This window comes from Ranitomeya variabilis, chromosome 7, assembly GCF_051348905.1.
Source record: "Ranitomeya variabilis isolate aRanVar5 chromosome 7, aRanVar5.hap1, whole genome shotgun sequence".
In the NCBI taxonomy this organism is placed as follows: Eukaryota; Metazoa; Chordata; class Amphibia; order Anura; family Dendrobatidae; genus Ranitomeya; species Ranitomeya variabilis.
Window position 1 is genome coordinate 27181770 of NC_135238.1, and position 13880 is coordinate 27195649.

The 13880-nt window shown below is 47.0% G+C and overlaps 1 protein-coding gene across 2 annotated transcripts in view; it reads left to right on the forward strand.

Moving 5' to 3' along the window:
* The window catches only part of CRAMP1 (cramped chromatin regulator 1), a 39771-nt gene extending 30588 nt beyond the window's left edge, over nt 1-9183 (forward strand). For both annotated transcript variants that reach the window (XM_077274691.1, XM_077274690.1), the window contains exons 20-21: nt 568-713; nt 8230-9183. In XM_077274691.1, the coding sequence (XP_077130806.1) occupies nt 568-713; nt 8230-8397 (314 nt within the window). In that variant the 3' untranslated portion in view covers nt 8398-9183. The remainder of the gene's footprint in view (nt 1-567; nt 714-8229) is intronic.
* Nucleotides 9184-13880: the final 4697 nt, after the last annotated feature.

Consider the following 13880-nt stretch of genomic DNA (forward strand, 5'->3'; position numbering starts at 1 on the left):
CAAGCCACATACAAAAAGGACAGATCTTATTGCTTGACACAATAAAGATTACTTTTTGGAGAACATCTGATGCCTTGGAGTTTTCGGATTTAGCCATTTGGCAATATTGTGGGGAGTTGCACCAAGACTGCACGGACCTCGGAGTGGTGCATGAGGTCCACGAGATTGCACAATTGTGACTACTATGAAATGCCAGATGAATACGATTACGTGTATGGAGATGTCCTGCTTCAGTGAAAGGAATTAGAAGCTCTTGGTTCGATATATACCCAAGTAAATACTGTTTCTCTGTCGCTTCATTGGGGGACACAAGAAACCATGTTTAGTTTTTCCGTGTCCCCAAATGAAGGCTCCGAGAAGCAGATTTTACGGTGAGTAACCAAAAATCCTGTTATATCCATAGGGCAAAATTCCACCATCTCTTTTAGTCTGTCAGTCAGTGTGGCATACATCAACGTAACTTTTTTTTTTTTTCTGTATAAGGTCATTGCAAAAAAACAAAAACCACTGGCTGCACAGGGTCCTAGACCTTTCTTCTATTCATCATCTTTCTGCTTTTCCCTGCAGCAAGCTTTATCTCTCCAGACAAGAACAAGAAGACTGCACCGGCCGCAGCTGGGAACCCCAGCGGCACATCCCTCCTAGGCCCCAGTTTGCTGGATGGGAGCTCCAGAGATTCATTTGTGTCTCGCTCCTTGTCGGATGTGGTTGAGGTTTGTATTACAAGTCCTGAATTTTATAGGGACTATCTATCTATCTATCTATCTATCTATCTATCTATCTATCTATCTATCTATCTATCTATGTAGGGCTTTATGGGTTAGTGTCTGCATGCTAGCCACGTGATCCCTCGCAGTCAGCGACTGCCTTGAAACCTTTGTTCAGTGGGTGCATTGGTACCAATGGTTGTCATTTAAATGGATTGCCGGGCTTGAGGCAAAGTTTTGCAATCACTCACTGACTGCAGACTGCTATAGCGTGTATGTTGATGCAGTTTCTCTTGCTCTCAATTTTCTGTTGAGAGAATCTGAACAAGTCTAGCGGCACCAAGTAAATACTTTAAACACGAAGATATAAATCACTCACGTTTTATTGATAACAAAACAAAGGAAGTGAAAAAAAAAAAGTAAACTTACTAACCTTTTACATGCATAAGAGTGTCCAATCCTGTAAAGATAAAAAAGGAATTGAGACTCCATAATTGCTGTTTTTTTTTTAACTGTGCCTCCCCCAAAATTCAATAAAAAGCAGTCAAAATATTTTGTACTCCAAAATAGTACCAATATAAAAGACATATTGCCATGCAAAACATAAGCCCTCAGAGAGCTCCACCCAAAGAGAATGGCATCACAGATTTCTTTTTACCATATATATATTTTTGGTATCGCCATAACCGTACTGACCCGAGGAATGAAGATGTCAGGTCATCTTTAGGCTATGTGCACACGTTCAGGAATCTCTGCAGAATTTTCCTGAACAAAACCGGACTTTTTCTGCAAGAAATCCGTTCGCGTTTTTACCGCGTTTTTTTTCCCGGTGCTTCCCCAATGCAATAATATAGCAAAAACGTGAAAAATCTGCAAAGTTAATGAACATCCTGTGTTTTTTACCGCAATGCTTTTTTTAGCGCTTTTTTTTCTGTGGAAAATGGCGGAAAAAAAGCGAAAAATCCTGAACGTGTGCATATAGCCATAGAGTGCAGATAGCCGTATATATTGGAACACAGTGCGCAGACTGGCCAGCGACTCTCCTGACCCAAGCTTGACTGCTTCATGTATTTCTGTGCAGCTGTCACGCTTGGGTTGGGGGACCCGCCGGCCAGTCCATGCACTGCGATCCGAACTCTGTCTGTTTATATGGCCATCTGACTGCGCCATTACTGTCATGAAAAATGCAAACCATTGCGTTTTTATTTTTTTTTCTCCCCACTTTGTTTTTTTTTTCCTGGCTTTTCAATACATTACATGGTACAATGAATATTGTTATTTAAAACTATTCTTATTGTTATTCCTCCTTCGTCTCTTTGGGGGACACAGACCGTGGGTGTATGCTGCTGCTGCCACTAGGAGGCTGACACTAAGTGATACAAAGAAAGTTCTCTCCTCCCCTGCAGTGTACACCCTCCTGGTGGTTCTCAGCTAACCAGTTCTTGCTTAGTGTCCTTTGGAGGCACACGGACGGGTTTGATATTCAGAACCAAAACTCTTTATTATTTTATTTTTACCTTTTACAATTTTGATTTTACTTTCTACAACGAAGGGGCGACGGATCCTTTCAAGGCTCCAATCTCCCTGAACCATCAACAGGCGAGCACAGAGAGTGTCGCCTCTCCGTATCCTCTCCTGCGACGTGGGATGCCACTGCCTGAGCTGATTCTAGGGGTGACGGGTCCCTTCAAGGGCACCGATCTCCCTGCATCCTGAACGGACGAGCACATGGAGTGTCGCCTCCACGTATCCTCTTCCCCAGCCAGGCCTAATGCAGGACAACTGGCCCTGTCCACCCGGGGGCTGAACTCCGTGGATTTACAGAGGCCCCTCTCTATGGCGTCCGAGCAGCCCCCACTGTCCCACCACTGTTAAAGCGGATGGCACAAGGAGGCGGACGGTTCCTCTCGACCTCCCTAAGGCTACGTTCACATTAGCGTTGCGTCAGGCGCAGCCGCGGCGACGCATGCGTCATGCGCCCCTATATTTAACATGGGGGGCGCATGGACATGCGTTGCACTTGCGTTTTGTGACGCATGCGTCACTGTGGTGCATGCGTCACGGCGCAGAGGACGCTGCATGATGCAGTTTTTTCTGCACCAAAAACCATGCAAAAGTGGACGCATGCGTCACAAAACGCTGCGTTGTGCATGCGTTTACATTTGCGTTGTGCGTTGCGTCGCCGACGCTGCACCGCACAACGCAAATGTGAACGTAGCCTAACAAAGGGATGATGGATTGAGGTTTACCCCTCTATACCTGCACCGTCCACGCTGCAATACCTGACCTGCACCAGAACAATAGAGTGCGTGCGCTTTCCTCGGCGCTGAAACCCAGTCATCGCGGCGGCTCCATGCCGGGACGCGCACCGATGGTGAGTGGATCCAGTCAGCGATGGGCCTTTGCAGTGGGATATTCACATGCTGACAGGCAGCCATGACTAAGGCTCTGGCCGGCTGCAAAAATTTAGCCCCCGGCTTCTGCAAATGTGTAGGCCGCATCCTGGAAGCCATGCCTGCACTATGGCGCTCTAAGGCGGCTCCGCCCACCTTTTCTGGCGCTTCTTCCCTGGCACGGGAGCGATCGCTTCTCTCGGCCCTCTATTCTACCCCTGGTATTGCTCACGCCGGCTGCAGAAATTTAGGCCCCGGCTTGGGCCTATTCATGGAACTCGCGAGACTCTATCGCATCTGTGGCTCTGCCCCCCGGATTGGCGCCTCTCGCTCTCTGCGAGACTTTACCACCTCTGCAACTCCCGATGGCCATCTTGGTCCACCCGGCCGACACACACACAAACATACGCACGCGCTATGGTTTTGCATTAAAGGGGCACAACGACTCTGCAACCGGGTAAGGAAGTACTGCTCTCTTCCCCTGCATCTTCCCCCTGTGCTTAAAGACACATGACCAGTATCTCTTGGCTGGTCTTAAAGGTACACAACCAGTATTCCCTGGTCTTAAAGGCACAGGACCAGTATTCCTGGTCTTAAAGGCACATGCCCTGTATTCCCTGGTCTTTAAGGCACAGGGCCAGTATTCCTGGTCTTTAACACCAGGGAATACTGGTCATGCATCTTTAAGACCAGGAAATATTGGACATGCGCCTCTAAGACCAGGTAATACTGATCATGTGCCTTTAACACCAGGGAATACTGGTCCTGTGCCTTTAAGGCACATGACCAGTATTTCCTGGTGTTAAAGGCACATGACCAGTATTACCTGGTCTTAGAGGCGCATATCCAATAGTTCCTGGTTTAAAGATGCATGACCAGTATTCCCTGGTCTTAAAGGCACATGACTAATGTTTCCTGGTATTAAAGGCACATGACCAGTATTCCCTGGTCTTAAGGGCACATGACCAGCATTCCCTGGTCTTAAAGGCACAGGACCAGCATTCCCTGGTCTTAAGGGCACAGGACCAGTATTACCTAGTCTTAAAGGCACAGAACCAGTATCCCCTGGTCTTAAAGGCTCATGACCAATATTCCCTTGTCTTAAAGGCATATGACCAGTCCAAAGCCGGTCACCCTAAATGAGATCAGGAGCCCTCCGAGGCCGATCCCAGCTTATCCCAGAGTACCTAGTTCCCTGAGTGGGCTTCGTCACTGCTGCAACCCATGGATTCTCTGACGAAGAGATTGAATCCCTCCGTGATCCTTCTGTGACTCGGAGTGCTCGCAGGACCAAAATAGATGGACCTTTTTTCTTCATGCGAGCCATCGGCTAGCAGGAGCCGCAAGTTTTCTAGAAATGTACAGGCGTCTAGAAACGTACATGCGCCTAGAAAACGGAAGTTTCATTTCCTGATCCCTTACCAATGATTTGCTGAGAACAAGTCTCTGAATATGGATCAGATATTGCCTTGGATCTGGACTCCAGAACTTCAGAAAAGGATGGATTCGCCTATTGATATCAGCAACCAATCTCTGTAGATTGACGAGGACTTCGGCTCTACTCTAGATCACGCAGTGTCCCTCATGAGGAAACTAAACTCCCTCACAGAGCATTTGCCATTCACCCGGACAGGGAGTGTCCGGATAAGCGATTCACTGGACAGAAACCTCTGCAAGCGCAGTATCCTTCTTCAGCCAATATGCAAACACGTGGGGTGTCCCCTCCACGTATACCCACCTAAGACGTGAGATGCCATGCCTGGTCTGATTCTCAGGGGCGACGGGTCCTTTTAAAGGGCACCGATCTCCCCACACCATCAATAGACGAGCACATGGAGTGTCACCTCCATGTATCCTCTTCTGCAGCCAGGCCTAACGCCGGACAACCAGCCCTGTTCACACGGGGACCTTAACTCTGTGGATGTACAGATGCACCCTTTTTGGCATCCGAACACCCCCCTCTGCATCTCCACTATTTAGCAGATGATGCAAGAAGGCGGACGATCCCTCTCCACTTCCCTGTTGATGGTGGATCGAGGGTTCATCATTTTAACTCCGTACCGTCAAGAGAGCAGCGATGGCAAGAGACGGTTTTTCCTGACCTGCATGCAGCCGTGCATTCTGCCACTTGGCATATTAACCGGGTAGAATCTCCTGTGGTATACCTACCAGTATCCCTGCCTGATGGGTTATCAATTAAAAATACTACGGACTGTCAGATAGCAAATCTGGTTTGTTCCATCTTGCGGCCTCCGGTTCAGCTCCCTACCCTTCCTTAGCCGCCGCATGTGTTGCTAGAACAATGGTCTCCTGGTCAGAGACCTTAACTACTTTGATTTCCAACAGTAACCTTCTCCCGAAGACGGTACAGCTGGTCAATCAAATTTCATGAGCGAGGAGACTAGCTGCTTCACGCCTCTCGGATGCGTCTACTTGCGCGGCGCTGTCAGCAGCAAATGCCATTACACTCAGGAGGACATTATAGCTCAGAGAATGGAAGCATACTTTGCGTTCAATAGGCCTCTGACATCACTCCCTTACCAGAGTGATTGATTATTCGGTGAGAAGTTGGGAGGGTTCCCCACGCAGGAACAAAGAATCGCATGTTTCCTGTAGACCAACCAGCAGTGGATCAGTTGTCCAGGACGGTCTAGATCTAAGGGATCTTGGTTCCAAAAAGTTGATTGAAAAGTAAGACCTACCCTGAACCTCAAACTTCTACCTAGCTTGATAAGGTCCCCTTTCTTCGGCTGGAGCTCCTCCGCTCAGCCATTACTTCAATGGAAAAATGCTTACCTTCACATTCCAATGTTTTCCCCTCCTCAAAAGTTCCTTCTCTTTCCCTTTCGCGAACAGCATTTTCAAATCACGACCTTGTCCTTTGGCCTTGCTACCACACCCAGAGTGTTCGCAAGGGTTATGGTGGCTGTCATGTTCCTCTTGCAGCCTAGAGGCCTGGTCATCCTGCCCTATCTGGTCGACTTTCTAGCCGCTCTTCCAGCCCTGCGCTGAGTCGTCTATATCTCTCGCTATACCCTCTCTCTCCTGGGCTGGCAGCTAAACTTAGACAAGTTTTTCCTCATTTCCAGTCCAGCAGATATCCATTTGAGGATGATCCTGGAATCTTCCAGATGGTTGGTGATTCTCCCTTGAGACAAGGCCGTGGCCCTACAACAGGGAGCTTGCACACTTGTTCACTCATCCCCTCATTCCATTCGATTTGGTAGGAGGGTTCTGAGGAAAATTGGCCACGACAATTGAAGCGGTTTCCTTAGCTCCTCATGTATTTTGCAGGTTAAACAAGCTTTCAGAGGGTAGTCTCTGAGCTCCTTCCTCATTCAGGGGAGATCCTTTCTCCCCGTTCAATGGTTATTCGTGACTACCAATGCCAGTCCTCTTCTCCTGATCATTGTTCTGGGGATCCGAACGGTACGACTAGTTCTGCAGCAGGTCCACTGCCTTCTGGCGGGTCACCCCATCCGATTCAATCAGACAATCCCACGTCTCTGCCATACGTCAATCATCTAGCAGGTACCCACGGTCAGGCGTCATGGCCGAGGTACTTCACATTCTCTGTTGGGCCACAATCAATCATTTGGTGATCTCGGCACTACACATCTCAGGTGTAGAACTCTGGGCGGCAGACGCCGTCAGGGTCCCGCCTCATGTCAGTGGAAACTTCACCCGGAATTCTTCAATCAGATCTGTCTTCTAGTATTTTTCCGTCTTATTGCCACAAAAATGCAAATATGGACTTCCTCGCAGGGAGTCCTCACATGTGGTTCTTCCCTATCGCATACCGTTAGATCTTTGGGACCTTAATGGTCCTGGGAGTCTTACAGTAGACTTCTTTTGATCCAGACAGACTTTACTATCAGGGAAGGTCGCCCTTTTTTTTTTTTTTTTTTTTCTCTGCGATCTCCTCATCCTGATGAGTTTTCAGAGCTAGCCGCTCCATTCTTTCAGACTTTTTCCCCTTATTACCATCAAGGCAAGGTTGCCCTCAGGCCATCCCCATCCCTTGTTACCAAGGTGGTATTGTATTCCCACAGTTATGTGGGCATCATTCTTCCCTCATCTCTTTCAGCACCAGTCCACAAAACGGAATGGATTCCCCGTATTCTGGACGAGGTGAGTGCTCCGAGTAGGTACGTCTCGAGGACGGCGTCCTTCCGAAGGTTGGACACTTTATTATGACTACCTCACGGTACGAGGACGGCTTCCTGACGGTTACAAGAAGGGTTTAGCCGTTTCATTGGCCATGTTAGCCTGTTGGATTCATTACACCATCCAGGAGTCCTTCCGTGTTAGATGTCAGCCTATCTCCCTGTCTATCGAGGTTTCTTGGGTTCTAGGCATCAGGCGTTGGCAAAGCACGCCTGCAAGCTTGCAGATTCGTCCAGTCCGCATGCATTCTTGAAGCACTATAATTCCCAGACTTTCACAGATGTGAGTCTGGGCAGGCGGACTCTGCAGGCCACGGTGGCGCACTTGTAAGTAGCAGTTTCACAAGGCCTGATCTGATGTTGTCCCCACCCAGGGGACTGCTTTGGGAAGTCCCACGGTCTGTGTCCCCCAGTGAGGCGAAGGAGAAATAGGGATTTTTGTGTACTCACTGTAAATTCCTTTTCTCCGAGCCATTCATTGGGGGACACAGCTCCCAACCTATTATTAGCTTGTACTTGTTTTATAATTTGACATGCTATACGTTCATATATTGTTATTGATCTACTGCTTTTGCACCGCACTGGTTAGCTGAGAGCCAGCAGGAGGGTGTATACTGCAGGGGAGGAGCTATCTTTCTTTGTATCACTTAGTGTCAGCCTCCTAGTGGCAGCAGCATACACCCCACGGGCTGTGTCCCCCAATGAATGGCTCGGAGAAAAGGATTTTACGGTGAGTACACAAAAATCCCTATTTTAAAACTGACTCGTCCTGCAAAAAAAAAAAAACAGTTATTGGAAGAAAAAAACGAAGATGCAAAAATGAAAACTGGCTGCGTCATTAAAGTGGATTAAAGTTGAACTGTAATTGAATAAATCCAGTAAGGACGTAAGAGGGGGGGTCCTCGACCCCTAGGGGCACTTTTGCATTATTTTTTATTTTAATTTATGTTTGCATTTTTGCAGGTGGTAGACTCCCAGCTGGCTTGTCTGATGAACGAAAACAGCATAGATTACATATCTCGCTTCAACGACTTGGCCCAGGAGCTTTCTGCCACTGACCCCGCAAGGAGGGAACCTCCGTTTGAAACTGGAGCCCCTGGTAATGGGCAGCCTATACGTGACCTGTCATAAGGTGCTGCTATAACTACATCTCGTACGAGAAGATGCTGAGATCCCTGGCCGTGCCCACAGCACTGCCAGCGAGCCACACTATATATGTAATGCCCATAGGAATCCGTGTGTGCCCGTCTTACCAGGCCGCGCTCATGGATGGATGGATCTGGGCATTGGATGAAGATACAAAGCGTTGTTTTATAATGCTGTTCTTGGTGACGTCACAGCTCGTGACGGCTTTCCATTGTCATCTGTGATGGCAGTCCAGGATGAATGACAAGCGATCCGATGCAGTAAGTACCGTTTGATTACCACTTTCTGGATGTATAGGACGGTAACCAAACTCCTGCAGTGACGGCATGTTACAGCCGCTTTGTACATAAGAGCCTGGGTGGAGGATTTTTTTTTTTTCCTATGGAGCGTCATCCATCTTCTAATGCTCAAAAAACAATTAAACTGGTAAAGAAAATCTCCAAACCACACAATGCATTACTCTGACGAAGATAAGAAGCCATAATGAATCAGACTTTCATCACTGGGCTTGGTGCAAAAATATGCAATTTCTTTTTGTGTACTGTTTTATTTTTTTTCTTCTTTGTTGTTTTTTTTTTTTACACGTAAGCAGAAAGAATGGGCAGACAAATAAGTGATTTACATGATGATATGAGACAGCTGGGAAAGAGATATAGCCTCCTGGGACCTTCCTCAGGGAGGACGGCAAGAATCCATTGCTTTGCCAATTGTTTTTCAGTTGGCTGGGTGTTATCCCTCATATTTCCTGCAGGGGCGCTGTCTATAAAAATGTAAAAAAAAAAAAAAGCAAGGTTCTGCCCAATTTTTCTGCCAATGTGATTGGTGTTTTCTGGAAACCATGTGGTTATAGCTGGAGGTGAAGTGCTGTCATATGTTGCTGTGAGGGGAATCGGATTGGGCACCAGACCCTATAAACAAATTAATAATTAGTAGATGGTATAAATATTGCCGAATTAAGGTATTTGCAAATATAAGGAGGTTTATTGTTAAATACCAATTGTATCCTCCTCACCAGTAATTTTCTAGATCCTGCAGGCCACCTAGTTCAAGTTAAAGGATTATTCCCATCTTGGTAAATGCGGTGTTGTCGGATAGTGCTTGTAAATACAAGCATTTTTGCAATTTACTGCTTGTTAAAATTTCCAGCTGTTTTTGAGATATTAACACTTTTTCTTTTGTTTTAAAGATGGTTGCCTTGGATACCGAGCTGCTAGAAAGCAAAACATGTGCAGTGCTTACAAGCTCAACAGAAAAGCTATCGAGCTTGTAAGCACTGATTTTGAAGCTGTCTAAGATCGCTACAGTGCAGTTTTGCTTTTCTAATCCGGGCCAATTTCAAGCGCAGCACTTAAAAGCTAGACTGCAGCGGTGGTCGGTCTCCTAGAAAATGAGCTGTAAGCAAAAGAAAAGCGAATGAAGCCAGAAGTGGACTGGGGTGTGCGATGCACGGGGACTTTTTCTTCCAAGTGTATTAATACGTCCCTGATGCACTTGTTGCTTTTAAACCAGATTTCTCATGACAGAAATCGGACCCTGTAAAAGGGTCTTCAGGGATTTTGCAAATCCCCGGTTACACTGAGAATTGCTCGTAATGTGGTGGAGAACTGGCTGTTTCTGCTACTTTTGCATTGCTGGTGCATTTTATGTTTGACCGACATTTGTTTGGCCTATGCCAAGGGGAAAAAAAAAAAAGGATTGGGCATGCTGAATTTTAAACATGCCTAATCTTTCTTCTTAAAAGTGAATCTGTCAGCAAGATCAACCCCCTAAACCTTTTATATGGGCATGTAAATCAGTAAAAGGTGAACACATGTTGACCGTTTTGGTAAAGAGGGGTCAAACGAGCAATTGGATGATTGCTGGTTAGTGTGTGGCCATCTGAACTCACTCTATAATTAATAGTAGCCGTCCAGGGCATGCTGGGAGTTGTAGTTTTGCCACAGGTTAAACACCGCTGCCATATATCATTATAGGGCACATGGGAAGAGATTAAAACTTTTCACAGTTTCTAAATGATTAGAGGGGTCTTTTCAAATAGTCCTGGTAGAGACTGACAACCCCCGCTGGACATGACATACCCTGTCACTACATGCGTACTGTCAGCCAGCCAGCCCCAACTATACCCTGTTGCCATTGTTTTGGGTAAAAGGATTGTCCAGGATTTTTAAAACATGGCTGGTTTCCTTTATAAACAGCGCCACCCTTGATAGTCTCTGGTATTGGAGCTCAGCTCTGTTCCAAGAAAATGCATCTGAGCTGTAATACCACATACAACCTGTGGACAGGGGTGGCGCTGACTTGGGATGAGAGCAGAACCATCCCGTCACGTCGTGTACACAAATAATCAATTCGTCCACAGGGTGGCGATGTCCACCACGGGTAGGTCTCCAGTACACGGTAACAATATGGCCGCACTTTTCCTGTAATGTTGCTGGGATGATGTGAATGTGTGTGTAATATAAGAATTATGTGTACAGCGTCTGTATAAAGTATCACAACCGTCTTCAACCTCTGGATGACAAGAACGGGTTCTATAATGTTTGGGTTTTGTACTATATTGTACATTTTTAAGTTATTTACACAATGTGGTCTCCGCTATGGCGAAGACTAGTTTTTGTTTTTTTGGGGGAGGGGGAGGGGTTGGGTGAATATTTAATAAAAATGGTCGCTATTTAACTTCTGCTGTTAATTCACGCGCAAAAAAGGGGGTTCAGATTTTTGGTTTTGTTTCTTGGGAGGGAGTGGAGGAGAAGTGATTCAATTTGGATTTGTAAGACCTGGTATTGTTTTCCTAATGTGCATAAATATATTGAAATACTTAGACTACATTGTGTCTTATGTGTGGCGTTCTTACGCAGTGGTCTTAAAGGGCCGGCATCAACCCAGAAAGGGTTAAATGGCGGATGCTACACTCCCCCCAAAGTTGAGTTGAGGGATGACTAAGGCTAAGGGGATGACTCGGGGTATGTGCACACGCTGCGGATTTTGCTGCAGATCCGCAGCGGTTTCCCATGAGTTTACAGTACAATGTAAACCTATGGAAAACCAAATCCGCAGTACACATGCTACGGAAAAAACGTGCAAAAACGCGGCGGTTTATTTTCCGCAGCATGTCAATTCTTTGTGCGGATTCCGCTGCGGGTTTGCACCTGCTCCAATAGAAATCTGCAGGTGAAAACCCGCAGAGGAAACCGCAAGAAAAAATGCGATAAATCCGCAGTAAAAACCGCAGCGTTTTTTCACTGCGGATTTTGCAAATCCGTGGCGGAAAATTCCGCAATGGAATCCGCAGTGTGTGCACATGGCCTAATTGTTTGCTCTGTACATGTTCATCCATTAGAGCCACAGGTGGAAATAGCAGCTCTGCCATGCTAGGGTACGGGGGTGACCCTAGCACTTAATCTACTACCCATTACATAGAGCTTATTGTTAACCCTTTCATGCACCCTGACAGTCACAATCAGGGTATGCATGTATGGAGCGGACTCAGGAGCTGAGCCTGCTATGCATCAAGCAGCTGCCGCCTCGTGTCACGCAGCCATCCTCTGCCGCCTCGTGTCACGCAGCCATCCTCTGCCGCCTCGTGTCACGCAGCCATCCTCTGCCGCCTCGTGTCACGCAGCCATCCTCTGCCGCCTCGTGTCACGCAGCCATCCTCTGTCTGCCGCCTCGTGTCACGCAGCCATCCTCTGTCTGCCGCCTCGTGTCACGCAGCCATCCTCTGTCTGCCGCCTCGTGTCACGCAGCCATCCTCTGCCGCCTCGTGTCACGCAGCCATCCTCTGCCGCCTCGTGTCACGCAGCCATCCTCTGCCGCCTCGTGTCACGCAGCCATCCTCTGCCGCCTCGTGTCACGCAGCCATCCTCTGCCGCCTCGTGTCACGCAGCCATCCTCTGCCGCCTCGTGTCACGCAGCCATCCTCTGCCGCCTCGTGTCACGCAGCCATCCTCTGCCGCCTCGTGTCACGCAGCCATCCTCTGCCTGCAATCTCAGAAACCAGAACTAGCTCCTGTCATTGCTGTTTAACCATTTTAAATGCTGTACAGTGGTGACCATCCCACCATTGACACGGTTATAGGGTGCCGATATTACAGTAGAGATGGGCGAACCTGAACAGTAAAGTTTGGCATCCGTACTGAACACCTAGTGCTCAGGTATGGACACGGACTTCACCAGAAAGTCCGAGTTACCGTTTTGGGTTTGACCCCCCCATTCCCGGACACCGGGTGTTTTCCATGCTGTTATGTGCGTGACCATGCGGAAACGCTGCTTCTGATCTGCAGTAAAATCATCACCGCCGGTCAGACAGCCGAGGTTCCCACGCTGTCAAATGACAGTGCGAGCGTGCAGCTGTGGTCGGAGTTAAGAAGTTTACCTCCGGTCACTGGCGTGAGCTGATGGGACTACTACTCCCATCAGCCTTTCGCCTACTGCCACTAATAATAGTGAGAGCGGCTGATGGGGGTATTCATAAGCCGGCACCTGCGCTCTACATGAATTAAAAAAAACAAAAAAACACGACTTGGGTTCCCCTGCTTTTTTGATAACCAGCCAAAACAACCAGCCTGCAACTATCAATCAGCAGCCCAATAAGTGACACATTGCTGGAATCCAGGTCTCTGCCCCTACATTATGCTGCTCTTATATAAAGTAGTAAAAACTTGGTGTCAGATTGACTTTAAAGGGGAAGTATCACAAGGTGAAAAGTGACCAGTTGTTGCTCTTTATCCCTGCTGCTCCCCACACTATGCCATGGTTTTTAAATCCACCATATAGTGCCAGAGACATGGAGCTTTGTTACTTTTTATGGACTAGAAGGGAGTGGGTTTCACATGATTCTCTGGGGCATGCCTTTAGTCGCATAATTACCGAGCCACGCCTCTATTGTAACCATCATAATAAAATTAGCTGTAAACAAAAAGCTCCATATCTCTGGAACTGTATGGTAAATAAAAAAACAAAAGGAAAACCTGAATATTCAGGGGAGCAGCAGAACTAAAATAAGCACAAAAACTGGTTACTTTTTATTTGGTATTTAAAGTCCCCATACAGGAGCGAACATAACATTTGTGCAACCGCACGAGGGCCTAAGACCCAGCAAACATAGACTAACATCAGCCAAACATGCCAATGCCGTCAGGCTCTGCCAACATTAAGAGAATGTGCACTTGTTAAGAGTTTGGGGCAGAAAATTTCTGCACGTCTTGGCAGGAAAAACGCAGTATATAATACGTGTGGTTTTGGTGCATTTTTGGAGCAGATTTTTTCATTATGCGACTAAAATCTGCAGCAAAAATAGTAAAAAAAAAAAAAAAAAAAATTACATCCTGCAAATTTTAATCTGCAAGTCAAAAATAAAAAACGTGTCCATGAAAGCAGGATTCTCATTCACTTTGCTGGCATCAGGAAACTCTTAACTAAAAAAACTCACAAATCTGCACCGTGTGCACAGGCACTAAAGTCTCCTG